General features: G+C 36.4%; 1 protein-coding gene across 4 annotated transcripts in view; it reads left to right on the forward strand.

Moving 5' to 3' along the window:
- The window catches only part of ITGB8 (integrin subunit beta 8), a 172679-nt gene that overhangs the window by 59969 nt on the left and 89444 nt on the right, over nt 1-23266 (forward strand). For 2 of the 4 annotated variants that reach the window (XM_080666656.1, XM_080666659.1), the window contains exons 8-14: nt 813-902; nt 4588-4722; nt 7795-8200; nt 12498-12723; nt 15422-15528; nt 18380-18543; nt 18642-18751. In XM_080666656.1, coding sequence (XP_080522782.1) covers nt 813-902; nt 4588-4722; nt 7795-8200; nt 12498-12723; nt 15422-15528; nt 18380-18543; nt 18642-18751 — 1238 coding nt within the window. Of the gene's footprint in view, nt 1-812; nt 903-4587; nt 4723-7794; nt 8201-12497; nt 12724-15421; nt 15529-18379; nt 18544-18641; nt 21955-23266 lie in introns of those variants that run through there. The other 2 variants (XM_080666657.1, XM_080666658.1) reach the window with 2 other exon arrangements.

Here is a 23266-nt window from a genome sequence, read left to right on the forward strand (position 1 = left end):
TAATTAAGAAGATCCATCAAGAACACCTACCACATGAAGCTTCCACTTGTAACTATTTTTTCTCCAGTCTGGGCCAACATGTGATAAAGTTCATTCCACGAAACAGTCATTCTACAAAATGTTTATATATGTTACATAACAAAAGAATTTTGTAATTAAAGAAATGGTGGGAGTCTGGCTGGTGTGGCTCAGAGGTTGAGTGTCAACCTATGAATCAGGAGGTCACAGTTCGATTCCTGGTCAGGGCACATGCCCGGGTTCAGGGCTTGATCCCCTGAAGGGGGCATGCAGAAAGCAGCTGATCAGTGATTCTTTCTCATCATTGATGTTTCTGTCTCTCTCCCTCACCCATCCTTTCTTAAATAAAAAAATATATATTTTTTTTTAAAGAAATGGTAGGAAATCTTGCACTAAATAATGCTAAATCATTTCTGAATTGCAGGACTTCTCTGAACCTTCAATTTGCAAGTGTATATTTTGAATCTCTAAGTGAAAGAAACCATGTGTAGAACTTGGCAAACTTATCTTCCCTTAGGACCCTTTCATGTTTAAAATCTCTTGAAACTATGTACCATGGAATATACTTTGAGAAATACTGGTCTGTACTTTGATTGGGTTTTAGGTCAGCATGTAATTTGTACATGCACACACACTCTTGCATATATACATATACACACCATTTTCTTTTCTCATATTTTTTGATTCATGTAATGTCGCCATTCACTGGTAACTACAAGAATTTTTATTACTTGTTGATTGCTAAACCATTGCATATGATTGTCATTAATAAATTTTATTGGTATATATTCTAGGACCTTCTACCCCTCTTGCCTGGTACCATTGCTGGTGAAATAGAATCCAAGGCTGCAAACCTTAATAATTTGGTAGTAGAAGCCTATCAGGTCTGTACATATATATTCCAAATAATTTTTAACCCCAATTTCTATGACAAGGTACAAACTAGTGCCATCCATATCATCTTGAAAGGTGTGGTAGGAAGAACATTACATTTAGAATTGAGAACCTAATTCAGCCCTGGCTCTCCCACTGACGAGCCATGGAATCTTGGGGGGAAAGTCACAGGTATGTGCCTCAGTGTGTCTCACTGACAATAAACCCAGGTTGGGCTCCAGGCAATCTAAATTTCCTTCCAAATCAAACATTCAGTGAGTCACCAAATCAGGACTATAGAACATACTTTATTATCAAGAAATTTCACAACTTCCTATATCATAAAGATAAAGTAAGAAACCCATACTGGTATATAAAGTGGCAACCTGTCAAATAAAATGAAAACCTGGGATATAGAGATTACTAAGAGGGTTCCCTGAATCAATCACTTGATTGTCCAATCAATTATTTTAGCAGTTTTATGAAACTAGTTTGAGCAAAAGAATCACCTTAAGAGATATTCTATTTTATTGACAATTGTATGCTGTCCCCAGGCTGTGAAGAGTAGATGCCAAATGCCAAGATATAAAGAAACATCTGTTCTTTCAACCTATGTCATTCCTGAAAAGAATTCTCTGTTAGGATGTTATAATAGTGACTGTTACTTTAATTCCACTAAGAACCAGTTACTTTCCACATGTGACCTCATTTAATCTGCACACCTGACCTATAAGGCAGGGATTAGTATTCCCATTAGGCATTTGTTGACCCCCAAAGAAGCTAAGCAAATTAACCAAAGGTCAAACAACTAACAAGCAGAAGCAGCAGGAATAGAATCCAGGTCTTCCTTAACCCCAGGCCCCAAGTGATGCCACCCATTTTGTTTTGTTTTGTTTTCATTTTACATAGCATCCAAAGATGTGTTTTATTATACCTTAAATTTATGGACCATTAATAAAGTCTCACTTCCCAAATTCCTCTGATTCCATTTCTGACACAGTAGAGTTGAATAGCGGAAATAGCAGCCCAAGCATTGTGAGAAATCCCAGGCTTCTCTTCTCATTTTCTCCATGCAACATCTGCCTTCAACTCGGATACAGATGGGAAAGACAGAAAGTAGACACAGGATAGAAAATGAAGGACTTGTTTAAACTTCCTTTTTTAAAAAAGAAAAAGTAATCTTGTGAAAAAAGTTTTTAAAGGAAAATAAATCCTGTGAGATTTTTTTTTTAACCAAAAAGTTGTTTGTATATCTGAAAATACATTGAAGTAAGGAAGTGTATTTTTAATTCTATTTCTTTCTCACTGTTACCAATGAACATTAGGACTGGCGGAGCTTCTTATCAAAGAAAATCAACTGTGTGTACAATTCATTCCCATCCATAGCTTGTTCTCAAGAATAATCAAAATAAGGAAGGAGTTCATAGTATTAGAAGCCACCCTAGTTTTTATAATATGAACCCACTTATTACCCCAAATAACTAATATAAATTGACAAGACTTGCCTGGGTATCAGGCTGCACCAATGAAAAGGAAACAGCAGCATTTGGTTTTAGGTTTCGTATTTGCATAGGGTAGGTATGTGAAGCCTTAAGCTAACTGCAGTTCTGATTAACCTTAAACAATGGAAAAATACTAGTAAATCTAACAAAAACATACTCTGGCTAAGTAATCTCCTTAAGTTGAGATTCTGTTATTATTTTATATATCTATATTTTCAAAATTCTTCTGAAATTTCGTTTTGTTTTCACAGTCCAACAGAAACAACTCACACTTCATTGATGGAAAAAAGAATAAAAATATTTTCATTCTAACTTTTCACTTTTTGCACTTCATTTTTAAGAATTTTATAAAAGTACATACAAATTTAGTACATGGCGAATGTAATTACATTTTATTTTTTATCTTTTACATCAACACCACCAGTAGAATTAAAATGACATAAAAATCATAATTCTAGCCCTAACCGATTTAGCTCAGTGAATAGAGTGTCGGCCTGCGGACTGAAGGGTCCCAGGTTCGAGTCTGGTCAAGGGCATGTACCTTGGTTGCGGGCACATCCCCAGTAGGGGGTGTGCAGGAGGCAGCTGATGGATGTTTCTCTCTCATCGATGTTTCTAACTCTCTGTCCCTCTCCCTTCCTCTTTGTAAAAAAATCAATAAAATATATTTTTTAAAAATCATTACTCTAAAAACAATAGTAATTTAGCTGAAATTAAGGGAAAATATATTGAATAAAACAATTATACATTACAAAAAATAAATTCTACCTCTGTACCTTTCAGTTATTAAAAGTGAAGCTTAAGACTGTGTCTGCAACTTAACTTCTAAATGCCAAAACTGGTCAACATTTTAGATATTTGTCTTCAACACCCTGCTTGAAAACATTGGTATAATAGCTCAAGGTTTTAAGAGAAGCAGAATTTCAGAAGGGCACTCAGAATATGAGGAATTTCCTTCTGATCTGTCAAACCATCACCATATCAACCCCATTTGTATACCATTAGAAGTTTCTGTTGGTTTGCCAAAATTGTTCAATTAAGTGATTATAATGTATGAGCTCTTTGGGAGGTAAAAAATGTGGCTCATACAGTCTTACCTAACCCAAAATAAAATTTACTAATTTGAGGAAGTATCTTGTTTTAAAGAGTTACTACCATAATTCCATGATTTAATTATAATTAGTATACATGTTTTTATTGATTATACAATTGAAGAAGAAAAATTACTCAAGTAAAGAATCAGAAGACAGTGTAAATTATTTTATTTTCTTCATATCCATCTACTCACTCTCTTTCCTTAGGTCTATATGTCATCTTTATCCTTCCTTTTGTTTACAAGTATATGTTAAGGATTTTTGCATGTGTAGACTCTTAGTTTTATAAAATGAAAATACACACAGATCTACAGTATATATTTAATGTAGCTAGATTTTTTGGAACTCAGAGATTGTAATGGAAGAAATGTGTGCTTGATACATGATTTACATAAATGGCATTACATAAATGATTTTTGAAAGTTTGCATAAATGAGTGGATGGTTTTCTGCTCAGTAAGGGGATCTAGTTCATTATTAAGAATTGGAACAGATTTGATTGACACAAGCAAGCCTCAGGAACTTGGCAAAAATCCTAGGCCATTCATGGAGAATTGACTAGTATAGGACCATATCAGGCAGGTAATTCTTTTGCCTATTGTATAGAAATTGCCTCCCAAAAATTGTCTTTCAATTTTGTACTAATAAGGCATTTTAGCCTTCATGATAATCTCAAGTATTTGAAACTTAAATGTTTCTTGACAGCTGTAAAGGTCAGAAGTATGTTTCAAATTTTAAGCTGTCAAGATTTACCGACTTTGATGGTATGTGTTCTCAATGTGTTAAATTTTATTATATAAGTATTATTGGATCAAATGATTATTTTTGTAACAGGCTGAGTAAGATTTATCTTTGAAGTTATCAAAATGCAAGAAATGCATGAAAATATATTTAAAATAAAGCAATTAAATGCAGATAATTTAATCTTCAGTATTTCTTACATATTTCAAATATAATTGGATTATTATGTGGAAATGATGTTTCTATTCATCCTTTAATAGAGACAGAATCTTTAAGTTAAATCTAGAATGACAATAAAACTGTTAGTTGCTTACATTTGATAATGCTATAGTATAAAATTTAAAAATGATGTCTCTGCAGAAACTTATTTCAGAAGTGAAAGTTCAGGTGGAAAACCAGGTAAAAGGCATCTATTTAAACATTACCGCGATCTGTCCAGATGGGACCAGAAGGCCAGGCACAGAAGGATGCAGAAACGTAACGAGCAATGACGAAGTATGTGGGTGCGCGTTTTTCCTATTTCAAGTAAACTAAGCTGTTTGGTATGCTTCCTCACAGAAAATCAAAACATCCTGAAAACCTTTACTTACCTCTGACCCCAAGGATCTTATTTAGACTTCAAAGTAACTTTTATTGTCTCTGCAAAGTTCCTACTTGTTTTAACTTCATTGACTGTTTTCTCAAACTCTCAAGTTAAATATAAGTATATATTACATTAAATACTTATTCAATGATAATATCTTTAAATCTAGGTGTCCCAGCCGTTAAATATTAGGAAATCACATCTCCTCAAATAAGTAGTGTCTGCATTTATGATGATATTAATTTTTTTGATTTTAAATCTGAAAATTCTCAGAGCAAATGTGAAACTGAAGGTGAATAAGCCACAGAAAAGAATGGGAGTTATGGAGCAGTTGATAAAGACTAAGAATTACAAAATCTTTCACTTTGTGATTGTCCCAACCTATAATAATAAAAGGGTAATATGCTAGTTAGACTGGACTTCTTCCGGACGTCATTCCGGATGTCCTTCCTGAAGAAGCCGGGGCCAGAGGGAAGCCAGCCCGGGTCCCAGGTGCCTGTGGGCGGCCCGAGGGAAGCCAACCCAGGTCCCGGGTGCTGGAGGGAAGCCGGTGCCAGCAGCCAGGGGAAGGAAGGCCTACTCTTGCACAAATTTTCATGCATCGGGCCTCTGGTACACTCATAATGATCTAGGAGGAGGTAGAGAAATTTGTTAGAATAAAAAAGAAGTGTCATCATTTAATTTAAAAAGGATGAAATGTGGAAAAGAGAGGCCCATATTAAGGTAGCAGCATCAGGAAACCGGACCAGAGGAGATAGAGATTCTCCAGTGACCACCACAACAGAGAGTAAACACACCAAAACATGCTTTTAAAGGGAATTATTCTTGGATGAAGTGATTTCCAGTGAGTCCTTTACCTCTTGAGGCATCAGTTTTCTCATATTTAAATGAATAGCTTGGACTAAGAGATTTATAATTCCCTCTGCTTCCATTTCTAATGCTGTATGATGTTATTAATTATTTTAATGCCATTATATAGAGAAAAAGAATAAGAGTTATTCAAAGAGATAGAAAGTCCTAAGATCCTAAGATTGAATAAAAGAGAATCTTCCTTTCTTTTTAGTGTGAATATATTTTTTCCTCTTGGTAAATTTAGAATCTGAAGGTAGTGTAGCTGTTCCAACAAGTTGTATATTTGAAATTAGTTATTGCTAGTTTCGAGTTCTGTAGGTTCCCCCATAATCATTCCTTGGATTTTCATTAAAAAATTATATGCCAATTTATAAAATACATATTTGATTTCCATTAAATATAGAGAAAACTTTATGCTAACAAAAGATAGCACTGTTACTTTCTGAGAAAGGGTTATCTTCTTAGAAGTAGTTCTTTCAAAATCGGTTTTGGCAAAATGTTTTTCCTTATTTCTTACCTTTTTCTTTTCTTTTTTTTTTTTTTTTTTTTTGTCTACATGCCTTCATTCCCCTCATTTTCAATAAGCAATATAAACAGTTTGATTCTTAGGAAGAGTTATATGACCTCTTAATTATATAAACCCTACTATTAATACCGGCAGTGACTATATTATTGTATATATCTATTAATCCTTAACATTCTTAAAGACAAAAAATGTATCAAATACATTTCTAATGCATATATATAATATATAAAGCCTAAATTTAGATATTTCATAGTATCCTATCTAATAAGAGTAACATGCAAATTGACCATACCTCCGCTACACCCACAAGCCAGCCCACCAGCCAATAAGGAGCGAGTATGCAAATTAACCCAACCAAGATGGCTGCGGCCACAGAGAGAGCAGGAGGCTTGAGTTGCCCCTGGTGATGGAGGAAGACAAGCTTTCCGCCCGCTCTGGCCTGCTTTGGCCTCCGCTCAAGGCTACAAAGTTGGGAGGGACCAGGTCTGCAAGGGAGGGCAGTTGTGGGCGATCAGGCCAGCAGGGGAGGGCAGTTGGGAGGGACCAGGCTGGCAGAGGAGGGAAGTTGGGGGCGACCGGGCCTGCAGGGGAGGGCAGTTAGGGGCAAACAGGCTGGAATGGGAGCAGTTAGGCATCAACCAGGCTGTCAAGGGAGTGGTTAGGGGGTGATCAGGCTGGCAGGCAGAAGCAGTTAGGGACAATCAGGAAGGCAGGCAGGCGAGCAGTTGGGAGCCAGCAGTCCTGGATTGTGAGGGGGATGTCCGACTGCCCGTTTAGGCCCGATCCTACCTCGGGCCTAAACGGGCAGTTGGACATCCCTCGAGGGGTCGCAGATTGGAGAGGCTGGGCTGAGGGATACCCTCCCCGCCGTGCATGAATTTCGTGCACCGGGCCTCTAGTCATATATATTTGTGCTAGGCTTTTTATTTGGGATATATAGAAATATCTATCTATATATAGATTGATAGATAGATAGATAGGCAGGTAGATAGATACCCATCTATCTATATTTATATCTTTATATCTATTTATCTCCATTCCAAACAAAAAGTCTAGTACAAATTATTTTTAAATTATAATAGATTTCAGTCTAACATGGAAAAAACCATATAATCTTATTTGTCAAAGTACCTTAAGATCATAATGTGTGTTAACAAATATAGACACATAAAACCAACTGTGTGCAAAATATAAAAATAGAGAAAAAGGAAAAATTTGGCAAGAGAAAGAAATTCTGTAGTTTCATAAGGGAACCAATATCTCCCAGCTCAGATTCTTCTTTCTAGACTAACTGCTCTACTAAGACAAATGTATGACCTTGCATTGAGATCTGAAGATCTGAGAGTAAGAGTCCTGGATATTTTTTCCTTGACTAAATCAGAGAAAGTAGCAGTCAATGCATCCTTTAACTCTCTAGTTCATTAATTAGGAAACAAGTAAAATTAAAGAGGGATGTTACATCTATGTATGAAAGAGTGCATGTGCAATTTATAAATATTAATTTCTATAAGATGGAATATTGATTCAAAACATCATTAACAGATATAATATTGGTAATAAAAATAATTAAGACATATATTTTTCTCTTCTCCTGCCCCAAATTTAGGTTCTTTTCAATGTAACAGTTATAATGAAAAAATGTGATGTCACAGGAGGAAAAAGCTATGCAATAATCAAACCTATTGGTTTCAATGAAACCACTAAAATTCATATACACAGAAACTGCAGCTGTCAGTGTGATGAAATCAGAGGACCTAAAAGAAAGTGTGTAGATGAAACTTTATTAGACTCCAAGTGTTTCCAGTGTGATGAGAATAAATGTCATTTTGATGACGATCAAGTCCCTTCTGAGAGTTGCAAGTCACACAAGGATCAACCTTTTTGCAGCGGTCGAGGAGTTTGTATTTGTGGAAAATGTTTTTGTCATAAAACTAAGCTTGGAAAAGTATATGGAAAATACTGTGAAAAGGATGATTTCTCTTGTCCATATCACCAAGGAAATCTGTGTGCTGGTGAGTATAAATATATAAATATACATGCAATTTTCACTAGTCACTATTAAATTAGCATATATGTTAAAGTATCTTTAAATCACAGCTTTATAGTTACTAACCCTGAATCGGAATTTAATTTTTAAAGTTTCAGAATCCGTGAAATTAAGGCATGGCAACAAATTTATATCACATGATTCTGATATTTATATTTTAAATAATTGTATGCAGTAAGTAGTTAAAAATAAAAACAAAAATGAGTTATTATTCTCAAGTATGCCTTGCCCTTGTAAAGATATATGCCAGAAAGGAAATTACAGATGATGTCTGACAGGCTTGCTATAATCAGGGTATTCTTCTAGAAGGATCTGATTCATTCTCATAAGTGGTCACTCCCTCCAGCTTGCTCAGAGGATAGTGAGCTTTAAAAATACACTTTTTATTCATTGGAAAATGCTTAATGCATTATTATAGGTGATATTAGAAAGTTGCAGTTATTTAAAACTCTGCAATTTATTTTTGTAACAATACCAGACACAAAATTGTCAAAAGACAGTATTCTTCAAGAAAATAGTGGTTTCATTAGTAATCTAAAAGATTAGTCCCAGAGGCCCCCACAGACCAAATTTTAAAACAGAAACCGAAGCACTTTCTAGCTAATTCAGTTTACTGCCATCTGGAGGTTAGAGTCTAGAAAATCTGCAGCATTTAAAAATTAATACAAATCATTTGTTTTTCAATGAATTAATTTTTCTGTGACAATGTACTAAATCCACTTATTGTTAAAACGCCTTTTTAGTATTTGCATTTTGGTAAACCAATATTAATTAAATTATTGATAAATATTTCATTGTCATAAGCATATAGAAAGCAAAAAAGCTATACAAAATAATTTCTTTTGTGTGTAAGCTAAAATTTTTGCCCTGTATCACATAAATATGCAATGGCATATTGCCTTTTTATTCTATAATATACACAAAATATTTTATATTTTAAACGTGTATTCAGCTCAACCTGCTAGGTAAAATGGATTATAGATGACTTTAGAACAAAGCAGTAATTATCTGCTAATTTTTTTAGAGCTAATCCTGTTTGGGCGAGGGAAGAGAAAGAATCTGAGATCCTTTCCCACAGCTGTGGATATATCAAAGAAGTTTGAAATGCATTGAAAATCCCAGTCTCTGTTTATAATAAAAATAGTGTCCCAGTGCACGAATTTGTGCACATTGAAAGGAAATTAATTAGAAGAAATATTTTAATATCGCTATTTGCCCTTTCTCTATAATAGAAGTGTCAACCAAATCCATGATCGACAATGACAGATCAAAACACACGTGTGCGATCGGCGCCAGCGAGAGCTTTATATGTATCGCACATGCGCGAGTCAACTTAGCCTTCTATATATAGAATAAACTTGCTTAATTAGACCTACTTTCTGATGTAGCTAAATTTTTTCCAGCCCAGTGAAGCACCCCAACTTCTCTTTCAGGTAATTGTCAGCAACACAGCAGTAAGTATCAACACGAAGCAGATTATTATTGTAGATTACACAGGGAGAACAAAGGGTAAAATATTTAACTACAGTAGTGTTTGACTATATTCTGCACAGTGAGAAAACCTGAAGTCATTTTCAAGGTCCACCAGTTCTTACTTCTTTTCAGTCAGGTCGAGTTTCTAAGCTTTCTAAATCTCCTATCTACCTACTCCAGGACTTCTGTGAGGATCAAATGAGATGAGGCATCGGAAAATGCTTCACATACATTTGGTTAAAGTGTGAAATGTTTCCACCTGGCTATAAAGCCTGGGCTGAAGAAACTGCAAGGAGGCTAGTCGTTGCTAGGGAGAGGAAGCCAGACATTGCTAAGTGATGTCATTACCTGGACGGACACTTAGCATATTAGCCTTTTATAATTATATATATATATATATATATATATATATATATATATATATATATATATACATATACATATATATACACACACACACACACACACACACACAGACTAGAGGCCCAGTGCACAAAATTCATGCACTGGGGTGGGGGGGGTCCCTTAGCCCAGCCTGCCCCCTCTCACAGTCCAGGAGCTCTCAGGGGATGTCCTACTGACAGCTTAGGCCCGCTCCCCCTAGCCACAGTCTGGCCTCCCTCTGCGAGAGGTGACCGGGCTGATCAGGGGAAGGTGCCACACCCACCACCCACTGCTGCTGCCACTGCCGGCCGCTGCAGCCACCAAGGTGTTTTCATCAACACAGACTCCAGTCCCTTCACCATGAAAAAATGACAACTTTCTTTAGGCATTTTCAAGATGTGTCTTTCATAGGATATAACATTTCTTTCTTTTTTTTTATCCTCACCTGAGGATATGTTCCCATTGATTTTTAGAGAGCGGGGAAGAGAGAGGGAAAGACAGAGAGAAACATCAATGTGAGAGGGACACTTCGATTGGTTGCCTCCTACATGAGCCCTGACCTGGGCCCTGGCCAGGGAGGAGCCTGCAACCTAGGTACATGCCCTTTATCAGAAATTAACCCAGACCCTGCAGTCGGCAGGCCGAGGCTCTATCCACTGAGCCAAACTGGCTAAGGCAGGATATGACATTTCTTAGCCCCTCCAGCAGCGGACCTTAGTTTTTCCCTCCAGGAGTGTGGTGGAAAAACCCTAGATCACCTTCTTGGATTCTTATTACCCAAGTTACCAAGAACACTGTGAGTGGCGGTACAGGGAGCTTAGCCAATGAGTGGTCAGAAAGGTGTTTCCTCTGCAGCTCATGCACAGAGGCCCCCCTGGTGTGTGTTTGCTGGGGTGGGGGCGTGCTCTGCACCGTGGCCACTCGGAGCATGCCCCCAGCCCTGGTGTTGTGTCCACTGGGGTGGGGGCGTGCTCCGAGCCACACCGCGGCCGCTTGGAGCATGCCCCCACCCCTGGTGTTGTGTCTCCACTGCAGCCCACCCCCAGCCCCAGCCCTAGCCTCCCCGCGGCCACTGGGGCTGGGGGCGGCACGCAGGCCCCTCCCGCCCATCTGCACGCGCAGCTCCTCCTGAGCCAGTTGTGATGCAGCCTCCTACTGAGCCGGTTGTGACGCCTTAAGGCATCCTGGCTAATTTGCATATTACCTCTTTATATATATAGATATCAAAAATTAATGTACTGGCGCTCTTCTATATGACTATGATACTACTGACACACAGGCAGCTGAGAATCTGCTTTGAATTATTTGTACATAAATTGTAAGTGCAAACTGTAGACTGACAACCATTTTCTTCACTAGTCTCCTTTGAGAATAAAAACACATGTTCACAGGTCGGTTGCCTAGGATTAGTGGTGCAGCCTGCTTACAGGGAACGGGGTCTGGCAGGCGTTTGTTTGGCCTGAACCTCATTAGTTTTACGCTTAGCAAATTGCGCCAATCCAACAGTACACCCTATGTAACAATTACTTTGTGAGGTATTCTGCAATAGAGGGAGGGAGACAGGGAGGGAGGCAGAGAGGGAGGGAGGGAGGGAGGGAGAGATGCAGGGAGAGAAAGATAGGGAGGGAGGAACCTGTGGCTAAATTAGCCCGAGAAACACTACATAATCCTGTAAAATGTACCCCCTCTTGAAGACTTCTAGTTCACATCAGCATATTAAATCTTGGATACTTCTGCAGTCTAAAATGCATTAACTACATATAACTAGTGTTTTTCCTCAACTTATTTGTTGGCATAAATGCCCCAACCCCAACAAACATACACATCTACCACCTTGCTTTCTCTCAATACCCCGTAATAATAGTGCACAGCATACTTTTGATTTTCCCTGCCAACTGATGTCCTGAAGACGTGAAATGATTAGTTTGGCTTCTCTAGAAATCTTATCTTTAAACTTGCAGAACTGAAGCACTAGAAGATTTGCCTCAGGAACCTTCAAAGTGATCCCAGGCCCTTGGCAATGAGGAGAGACAAAGAGAATAAATTATGAAAGCTATTAATCAAATACCCCTGTTTTCAAATCAGACAATTAACATGCCTTCAGTCTTTGTGGCTTAGTTATATTTGTGTTTTTAATTTAAAACTGAATATACAGTGACTTTCAAGTAGTTGGGCAGACTTCACAATTGTCAGCACAATTCAACAGCACCAGGAGATTACACTAGAATAGCTTTGGAAATAGACACTACATCCTGGCATTGTTTATGTCAGACAAGTAGAAAATGATGTTTGCACTCACGTCACTGTCAGTGTGTTTCCATGGAAATGGGAGGGGAATTCACATTTGGAAATGCTTCACAAAGTCAGTGGCCCCAATAACTTAGATCCTTTGGTGTCTGTTGCAGGGCACGGAGAATGTGAAGCAGGCAGATGCCAGTGCTTCAGCGGCTGGGAAGGAGATCGGTGCCAGTGCCCATCAACATCAGCCCAGCACTGCGTCAATCCAAAGGGCCAAGTGTGCAGTGGAAGAGGCACGTGTGTATGTGGAAGGTGCGAGTGCACTGACCCCAGGAGCATCGGCCGCTTCTGCGAACACTGCCCCACGTGTCACACAGGCTGCAATGAAAACTGGTATGTGTTCTCTGACTCCAAACATGCATAAAGCAGTACTCCATTACAGCTATGCTTGTCCTTTTTAATTCTGCCTTTCATAACCCTAGAAGTGCTGCATCTTCTCCTCCAAATTAATTATCATCATGCTAAAAGAGAAATGAGCGGGGGATTTGGGAATTTTAAGACTTAGATTCCAATTATGACCACTAGATAGCTGTGGAGTATCAGAATTTAACAAGGCATTCACTGCCTTCAATTTTGAGAATAAGGTTTGCTTTTTTTTAATAATAATATTCAGTATTCATAATGGTTCATTGGTTCCCTCCCCCCCAGCTTTTTAGATATATAATTGGCATATAACCTTATGCAAGTTTAAGGTTTATAATGTGATGATTTAGGGGTTGCTTGCTTCCCACCTTACTATTAATTAGGTGTTTGATCTAGGGCAAGTTGTTGAAATTCTCTGTGAATTTTCTGAGGATAGTCTCTGTCAATATTCCTGATACCAGAAGTGAGGATAATAATAATAACTTGCTATAGTTCTGTGAAAGAATTAAATTAGATAATTCATATTTAAAAAACTTTGGATTTATACACAGTAATCATAGAAAAAATGTTAGATAGTATCACTGAGTGATGGTGGTTATTAAGCACTAAAGAAATAAATGATGGATAAATGAAAGGTGATATGTTAAATGAAGATAGCATTATTGTTTTGTGCCAATAATTAATTTCCCAATAACAGTTTGAGCCCTGCTCAAACAAAGCCACTACTCTAAACATCACTGTGCCTTCCAATTTGTTTTATTCAAATTTTTATAACCTTCACTTTCTTGGATTAATAGCACAAGTAACATTTTTTAAAGAATGCATAGCAAATTATGTCTTTCTCTTAGAAATGCATTTCCTAAACATAAAGATGGAATTAATTCTAATGAACTAAACAAAAATTTGAACTGTGTATTTATTGCTAAACTTTTCTATTAATGTCTTAATATTCATCTTCTAAAACATCTATGCTAGTTTGTATGTGTGTGTATGTGTGTGTTGAGAGTATTTATTTCCTATAGATTTTCTTCTCAAGATGGAAAAGTCATTTTATAAATATTTTTCAATTACAGTTTACATTTAATATTGTTTTATATTAGTTTCAGGTCTACAACATAGTGGTTAGACAATCATATACTTTACAAAATGTTCCCCCCGGGTATTTCCAGCACCCACCTGGCACCATACAGATATTATAATATTATTAACTATAACCCTAGGCTGTATTTTATATCCCCATAACTATTTTGTCATGACCAATTTGTACTTCTTAACCCCTTCATTTTTTAAAAAATATATTTTATTGATATTTTACAGAGAGGAAGGGAGAGGGATAGAGAGCTAGAAACATCGATCAGCTGCCTCCTGCACACCTCCCACTGGGGATGTGCCCGCAACCAAGGTACATGCCCTTGACCAGAATCGAACCCGGGACCCTTCAGTCCACAGGCCAACGCTCTATCCACTGAGCCAAACCGGTTTCGGCATAACCCCTTCATTTTTATCACCTAATTCCACAACTCCTCTCCCCTCTGGCAACTGTCTGTTCTCTGTATCCCTGGGTCTCTATTTTGTTTGTTCATTTGTTTTGTTCTTTAGATCCCACATATAAGTTAAATCATATGATATTTGTCTTCCTCTGACCAATTTATTTCACTTAGCATAATACCCTCTAGGTCAGAAATCCGTTGTATTTTTATACCAATAATGAACTTTCAGAAAGGGAAACTAAAAAAAACAGCCCCATTTACAATTGCATCAAAAAATAAAATAAAATACCTAGGGATAAATTTAACCAAGAAGATAAAAGACCTGTATTCAGAAAATTGTAAGACACTCCAGAAAGAAACTGAAGAAGATACAAATAAATGGAAGCATATACCCTGCTCATGGATAGGAAAAATTAACATCATTAAAATGTCCAAATCGCCCAAAGCAATCTACAGATTCAATGAGATTCCAATCAAAATACCAAAGTTCGTTTTTCACAGAACAAGAACAAATAATCTAAAAGTTTATATGAAACCACAAAAGATCCCAAGTTGCCACAGCAATCTTGAGAAAGAAGAACAAGTTTGGAGGTATCATGCTACCTGATATCATGCTACCTGATATACTACAAGGCTATAGTAATCAAAACAGCATGGTATTGACATAAAAACAGACACATAGAACAATGGAACAGAATAAAGAGCCCAAAAATAAACCCACACTTATATGGTCAATTAATATATGACAAAGGAGGCAAGAGCATACAATGAGGTAAATACAGTCTACTCAATAAATGGTGCTGGGAAAATTGGACAGATACATGTAAAAAAAATGAAACTAGGTCACCTTCTCAAACCATATACAGGAATAAGCACAAAATGGATTAAAGGCTTAAATGTAGGATTCAAAACCCTAAAAATCCTAGAAGAAAAAATAGGCAGAAGAATCATTATTTTGATTTTATATGTTATTAAACTATTTTAAGTGGTTAAAAAGTAACTTTGCCATGGTATTAAATTAAGCCAAAATTACAAATAAGTGTCATAGCTTTCTTTCCCAGTTTTACAAGGCTGCTATCCTAAAGCAGTATTCTATTCTAATTTATTTCTTGTAGAAAATACTACAGGCTACAACCTTTTAAAGATGACATGTTTTCATTTCTGTTTCCCCCTTACAGGAATTGTGTGCAATGCCTTCACCCCCACAATCTGTCTCAAGCTATACTTGATCGGTGTAAATCCTCATGTGCTTTCATGGAACAGCATTATGTGGACCAAACATCAGGTAAGCCAAAGCTTAGTAATCAAAGCACTGAGAAAGTATTGAATCATGTTCCCCAAAAGGGTCCGTAATCCACCATCCTAAAGATTGGACTAGCTGCTTCAATGTTTTCAATATCTCAGAGATAGTACTCAATAAAATTAGCTGAGTGTGTCTGCCACGGTTGGCTGAAGTGTTAGATCCCCCTTCTCAACTACCCAGGTAAGTTCCCATGCTGTGCACCTCCAGGGAAGTACACCAAACATATTTTCTAGAGAGGCCTCAGTGAACCAAGGAGTTTCCTATGTGGAGTTCATTTCACCCTTAGAGACAATATCTATGGAGCCATAATTATTTTTCATAAACCAAACTTGCTTCCAGTTATAACCTTCCTCGTGTCAAACCAACATTTTCATGTTTCGGGTGAAGCCAATAATTCTAAGTAGCGATGATCTGCTTTTGTAAAGTGCATAAGTTCAAAGGGGTTATTCCTTCCTGATACTTTTTATTATATAAATAAAAGTTAGCGTGAATGATTATAAAGCTGACACAATGGAAAGGGTATGGAGCTTGTACTCTGAAGACCTTGGCTTAAGCCATGTCCCTTGACACAGTAGTTAAGAAATAGTCTCTTACAATATTTCTCTGTGCCTCAATTTTTTCATCTGTAAAATGGAGGTAGTAATACCAATCTCAGAGTAGTGTAAGATTAAATGAGCCAGTGAACATGAAAGAATTATGTAAATTAAAAGATGACACATAATGAAATTATGACTTCACTGAAAACATTCTTAACTCTTACAAGTTGGAGAGATTAGCAATAATCTCTCCAATCTGTAAGCATAATCCCAGCTCTTACAGAGAGAGCACAAAATAATAAACTTTCTCGAGTTTTGCTTCCTTCTTCCCTCCATCCATACTGAGTTTAGCCCATACTGAATTTGGCTCTGAAAAGAGCCCATGTGCTGCCAGCTGGGGCTGTAGCAATCACTCCCGAAAGCTAAGTGCCTTTTCTAATAAATGGAGCCCTTACTGTCAACATGTCATTTATTATGTTAAGTAAACAGACCTACTGTGACCTAAGTGTGGTTACAAAAAGTATTCCATTAAAGCTCCTTAGAAAAAGCCCTTACTTGACCTAAACCAAGATGATAGTCATGACCATGGCTTAATGTTTGCTGATCCAAAATGACATTTAAAAAATGCACGCAGATTTGGGCCCCGAAAATGTCATCTATCCTAACCCGTTATAAACGTTTGTAAAATGTATGGCTAGCTAGGGGAATCCCCTCCCCTTCACAACTCTTGTGCAAGGAGAGAGAAAGGGCATGTGTTAGCCACCTCTATTATCTATTCATTCAATCACACTTAAAGAGTGTTCTTTGGTCTTTCTGGCTAAGCTTCTACTTACTAGGCAAGAAGCCAGTAAGTGGGATCAAGCCACATGCCCCCTATAAGGATATTAGCTGATTGAGTAGCTCTGAGTCATCTAGGGGAAATGACAGTCTGTCAGGATGGAAGGCATGCATGTCACAAACTTTAAGGTCACTGTGAAAGACTCCACAGTCATCACCTTTGAATCGAGCATCCTGGATTCTCTGTGTGTGAAACAAAGGAAAACTTGCATTTTGTGTTTGGTGCTTCTATTCCAATTAGTAGTCCTCCAGCCTCTCTTTAACCTTTCTTTCAAGGAAATCTTATCGTTGACCAAAAGAAAACTGTGCTCTGTCTTCCCATTTGGAGAGGAGCCCTTGCTCTTGTTACTGAGCTCTTGGCTTATTCAAGAGCACGCTTTGTCATCCCTGGGAATTCAGACACAGATCACCCATTGGTGGGTGATTGCTTTTCTAAGTCTTGGCAGGTCCCCTCCCAAAAGGCCCTTTCAGGGAAACCTTCAGATGTTTAGGTGAAGTCCCCGAAGTCTAAAGAATAGGCAAGAAACACATGCCTCTTTAGGCCAGGAGGTAATTTTTTGAGTCTGGGACAGCTGGTAAGTTCTGTGGAATACTGACATATTGTGCAACCACGTTCCTCTTAGATTTGGATAATACCTCTGGCAGCCACAGAGTCTGTAGACTTTCCAGTCAGAGTTTGCCAAAAGTCTAGTGCTAAAATAGAGACCTAGCATGCCCCTCCTCTGAATGCAGCATATCCTTTTCCAGCTAGTAATTATTTACTCTTAAAAAACTACAAGTGGAATATTTAGATGCAAAACTTGGTTAACAGACAAGTAAATAAATAAAGAAAAATTGAGGAAAGAGATTTTGTGTATTGTCCTGAACTGGACACTCTTATTTCCTGGAGAATCTATGTGTAATAATTATGACACTGCAATTTCAAAGGAAATATTTTTTCATCTGTTAGAGTAGTACTGATTTTAGCTTCTGCAGATGTTTATTTTCCATTACTGGTTTGCATCAAATGAAGAGGAGCAAAACAAGGGAAACATAAACTAATGAGGGGTGCTGTTAAATAATTTTTTAAATCCCAGTTTCCACTTGTGATCAAGGGAACACATCACAAAAACTGTCCCTCTCTCTATAATGGATACAATTATATTTGGTTAAAGGATTTGGACATATTCCAGTTAATACTACTAAGAATCAAGCAAGTTGCAAATAAATACTCTTATTGAATACTTAATTGTGGCTATTCTACAAAGGAGAGTTTTATGTTAAAAATATTTTAATAAATGTGTAATAAAAATTCGAGAGCCTTCTTTGAATTTACAGTAATGGCAATCCTGTTTTCAAAATGTAAATTTGCAAATATCTCTGCTCCTATTAATTGAGATGGTAAACTCTGTTTACTTGTTGGAATCCTTTGACCTACTCATTCCCATTTTTAATCAATTTATTTGTTTGCTTCATTACAGAATGCTTCTCTAGTCCAAGCTACGTGAGGATATTTTTCATCATTTTCATAGTTACATTCTTGATTGGGTTGCTTAAAGTCCTTATCATTAGACAGGTGATATTACAATGGAATAGTAATAAAATGAAGTCCTCAGCAGATTACAGGGTGTCGGCCTCAAAAAAGGTCAGTGAATTCTAAAAAAAAGTATTACTATCAGTATGTCATCGTCTACTTCCAATGTTTAGGTCCTTAATTAATGCTAATATTTCTTCTCCATTAAGGACAAGTCAATTCTGCAGAGTGTTTGCACAAGAGCAGTAACCTACCGACGCGAGAAGCCTGAAGAAATAAAAATGGATATCAGCAAATTAAATGCCCATGAAACTTTCAGGTGCAACTTCTAAAAAGATTTTTAAAAAAGTACTTTATGGGAAACTGGATTTTTAATAATTGCTCCTAGAGTTATAGTTTTAGAAGTCACAGGAGGAGACAAATTGTTCTAGATCATGCTAGTTGCTGGTTTTCACTGGAATGGAGACTGACAAGCATCCTCATCATCATGTGACTCACATTGCTGCTGACTTTTTCAGAGAAAAAATGTGTCTTACTACTGTTTGAGACTAGTGTCATTGTAGCACTTTACTGTAATATATAACTTATTTAGATCAGCATAGAATGTAGATCATCTGAAGAGCACTGATTACACTTTACAGGTACCTGGCCATTCCTAAGCTTCCCAGAGAGAAGCAATGCTTTTGAGATAGTTTTGGCATTGTGTCACTGCAAGGGTACAGGAATCCCTGCATGAAACATGCAAATGAAAAACAATAATAAGGCATTTATTCTAATGTTGCCAAACACTTCAACATTTGGCAGTGAATCTACAAGAATAACTAGATGAGTAAATGATTAGTGTTTCACTCAAGAGGTGAACAGATAAAACATTAATCTTGAGGGTTATTGCTTTTGAAACTGTAGTTTTATGCATGTGTGTTTGTTTTCTTCTTTTTACAAGATGGATACTAATTCCAACATTCTCTCCTCTTTGCCTTTATGGTTTGGTTTTCTTTCTTACAGGATAAGTTTATATATGTCACAGATGACTGGATTAAATAAGTGCTAAGTTACTACTGCCATAAAAACTTAATAATACAATGTCACTTTATTAGAATACTGGTTTTAAAAGCTGAATGTTTAATAAGGGACACTGTAAAGTAACATCAAAATTTGAACAGCTTCGTTGTTTGAAGATGTGGAGTCTGATATCTTCTTACCTGGTTAACTGGACAGACTATTTCACCATTTCATTTGTCTAATCATCAGGTTAAAATTCAGAAGATATTTAGAAACTCTGCCTCAAGCAAAGTGCCAGACTTTTGACTGAGCTTTCTCAGATATTTACTCTAAGTAGATATTAGCATTTTTTAAATTAAAAGTTATATTAGGCTATATAATATAGTATCGCCTCAACCCCACTGACTAGAATTCTAAAAGTATGCAATTGGAGGAAGATAAACAATATCTAAGAAATAAGCTAATTCATCATTTTAGTTAGTCAGGGAATCAAGTTTAAGTAATGTCTCAAAAACCACCCCAGTGATTAAGTGGCAGCATTTGAAGACAATTTCTATCTTATTGCCAGGCTAGTAGTGTTCATTGCACAATATCATGCTACCTCTTGAGTCTTTAAAATATCCAATTGGCAAGTGTTTTTAAATGTGATTTACTGAAGTCTTAAGTATATGAGCATGAGAAAATTGCAAAGCAAAGCAGAAAGAGTCATTCAAACTGAATTGGCCATGACTAGTTCCAATATTTCCTGCCAATCAACTTCTAACTGTTAACTACAGGTGTGAAATCCATTCATGCCTTAGCCTGTGTGAACAGCACCCCCTAGAATTGTGCAGTGCTACCCAGAGATTGATACAGAGGCTATGAGCTTTTATCTTCCCCAATGGAAACTTCTTCACAATTACCACAGCCCTACAGATTTATTCTAATTTTATTGGCTAGAAGTCCTATGACAGTGGTCAGCAAACTCATTAGTCAAGAGAGCCAAATATCAACAGTACAACAATTGAAATTTCTTTTGAGAGCCAAATTTTTTAAACTTAAACTTCTTCTAATGCCAATTCTTCAAAATAGACCTCGCCCAGGCCGTGGTATTTTGTGGAAGAGCCACACTCAAGGGGCCAAGCATGTGGCTCGCGAGGCGCAGTTTGCCAACCACTGGCCTATGACAACAATGTCTTTTTATAATTAACATCCCAGATTTACTGTCTTTCAGCACTTGAGTTAATCAAAGTGCTAGATAGTTGCATTTCAATGAAGACTAAAGTCCGCACCCCACATTCTACCCAAAAGTGCATTTTAATACGTAAGTTGCTCTGGAACCCACAAATAGAGCAACTCCATTAGCTGTCCCCATAGCCAAGCAATTATGACTCTAAGTTGAACTGTATTTCCTTCCCCAAATGAGAGATTGGGGACACTGACATAATTCAGTACTGTGACTCACTTGTTTAAGATACCCTTGACCACCCAGGATAATGTAAAAATCACATTTTGCCGTTTGTCTGTCACATGTAGCATCCTTTTTAAAAGGAAAATAAATTGATACCTGACAGTCCCAAAAGGAAAAAGTGGAAAAATTCCATTTATTAAAATGCTGACAATTTAAAAATGAACATTACGATGTTCATAAACTAATTTCCATGTGGAATAATTATCCAAAAGAGCAAAATAAATTGAAATCCTGAAAGTCCAGAGTTTATATTTTTACACTCTCACTAGTTTGCACTAATTTATAATGAACTGAAGCTGTTATCATAGGGAGAGACAAACTTCCTGATATGCTGTTCAAAGGTAGATGATGACTGTTATGTGCTTTCTTTTTTTTTCCCACTTAATGATCTAATTCTTAAAGGTTTTAGAACTTATATTTTACTTGAATAATTGATATGTTCCTGTATAATGGTTTGTGAGAAGAGAATTAATATTTGACTAATTAGAATTAAAAGGTAAGGGAAAACAGGGTATTCTTAGATTAAATAATATTTGTAAATAGAGCCTATTTTCATTATGACCACAGGAGCCTTTTAAGATTCATTGATATCAAACACAAGTAATGACATTTTTAATGATTAACAAAGTTAGGAACTTGAACACTTTTGGTACGACAGCATTTCTGTGCCCTAAACGACTTACATTTAAATTACATGTGCCATGTAATGACTTAGCAATGTGCCAGACATAACACTACAATATAACTGTATGCATTTGATTTCTCTGGGGACATCTTCACACTGAAGTGTACATGGGTTTTTAAGCATTTGATATCTTTTTCAAAATTTGTTAACATTTATGAAGTCATACATATTCTCTGCAAGACTCAGAAATTCACTAAAAATCTGATTATGTCCTAAATGTTCAAAGCAGCTTTAGTTAATAAAGATTTTAAAAATTAAAATAAACAAAATAGATTTTTTTGTCTTCAGGCAATTTTTTTAAAATCATTATTAAAATTACTGCATCAGATGTAATCCTTCACTAAAGAATAAATTCCAATGTAATACATTAAACAATAAAGAACTTAAATTAAAAAAATAATAAATTCTAAATATTTCTTAATATTTCCTAATCTCCATTGAAGATATTCTTATGGCATCCATGAGACACTGATATATTTTTATGAGGGACTATGAAAATTTTTCTCTATAGAATTATTTACTCCAGGTACCTGATATAGCAAATTAGATTCAGTGCCTTTTACTTCCTTTCCTTAGTCCTATTTTTTTCCCCACTCAGTTTTCTAAGGGATTGCCCTCAAACTCAATAAGCCCAATTATCAAAAATAACCAAATGTAATGGAATAATGTTTATTTCCAAACAACTCTTAATAATTTTAACACTCATTTGAATCTATGTACCTGAACAAAGACAGATCCATTGAAAATTAAGAATTTTAAGTTCTCACAACTGTTAGAGATTCGGTTTTAAAGGATTTGAAACCTATATATTTTAATAAAAGTTTCAAGAGAAATATAACTACTTGGGAGTTCAAGCATGTGCATAATGTATTCTGTTTTATTTGCTCTAAACATTTATGACTGTCCTTACCAATATATACTGACCTTAAGAACTCCATTTCATGCAATGCAAATTGAAATATATCACCTTTCAAAGAAATACAGAATTAGTTTTCAGATCATTTCCCTTCTCTTTTATAATTCCTCTATGGAAAATTTGCTGTGGATAACTGATTACACACATTCATATTTCATTGATTCTGACACATCCGCTTTTTCAGTATAACATCTCTGAAATTGTGATGTATCTTGCAATTGTTGGCATGTTAGATGCAGTGTTGAAAGTTGTGCTTAAATAAATGGTACACTAATTTTTTTAACTACATGTTCATGAGTATAGGGACACTGCTTTTTTACAAATATTTGAATATTCATTTATGATGGCATATGAGCCAGTTTTCAGTACAACTGAATCACATACAACTCAGCATGGATCCTAACTGTCTGATTATGAGCTCAAATCCTGCAGACCTTTAGGTTATTAAAGCTCTTTTAACCTCCTCTTTATGCCAGTGGCTATGATTTCTGCAAAGCCTAATTTAACTGATAAGAATGAGTGGGTTTCTCCCAGTCTTGTTAATAATTTTTATTCTTTCTATCCCTTTGTAATGAATACTTCTATATTATCATCTCTCTGTTAAACAAAATTAAGTGGGAGAATATTACATGTAAACATTATAAATACATTATGCACCATCTTGCATATGTTACATCAGTGACAGGAGAGAAATATGATACAACCAATCAGTGCTGTTGGGGAAAAAATAACTTTCTCTTTGAGTCCTTCTACATTTTTATTCTTCTTTAACATTTCTCTT

This window comes from Plecotus auritus (assembly GCF_963455305.1).
Source record: "Plecotus auritus genome assembly, chromosome: 4".
Taxonomy (NCBI): Eukaryota; Metazoa; Chordata; class Mammalia; order Chiroptera; family Vespertilionidae; genus Plecotus; species Plecotus auritus.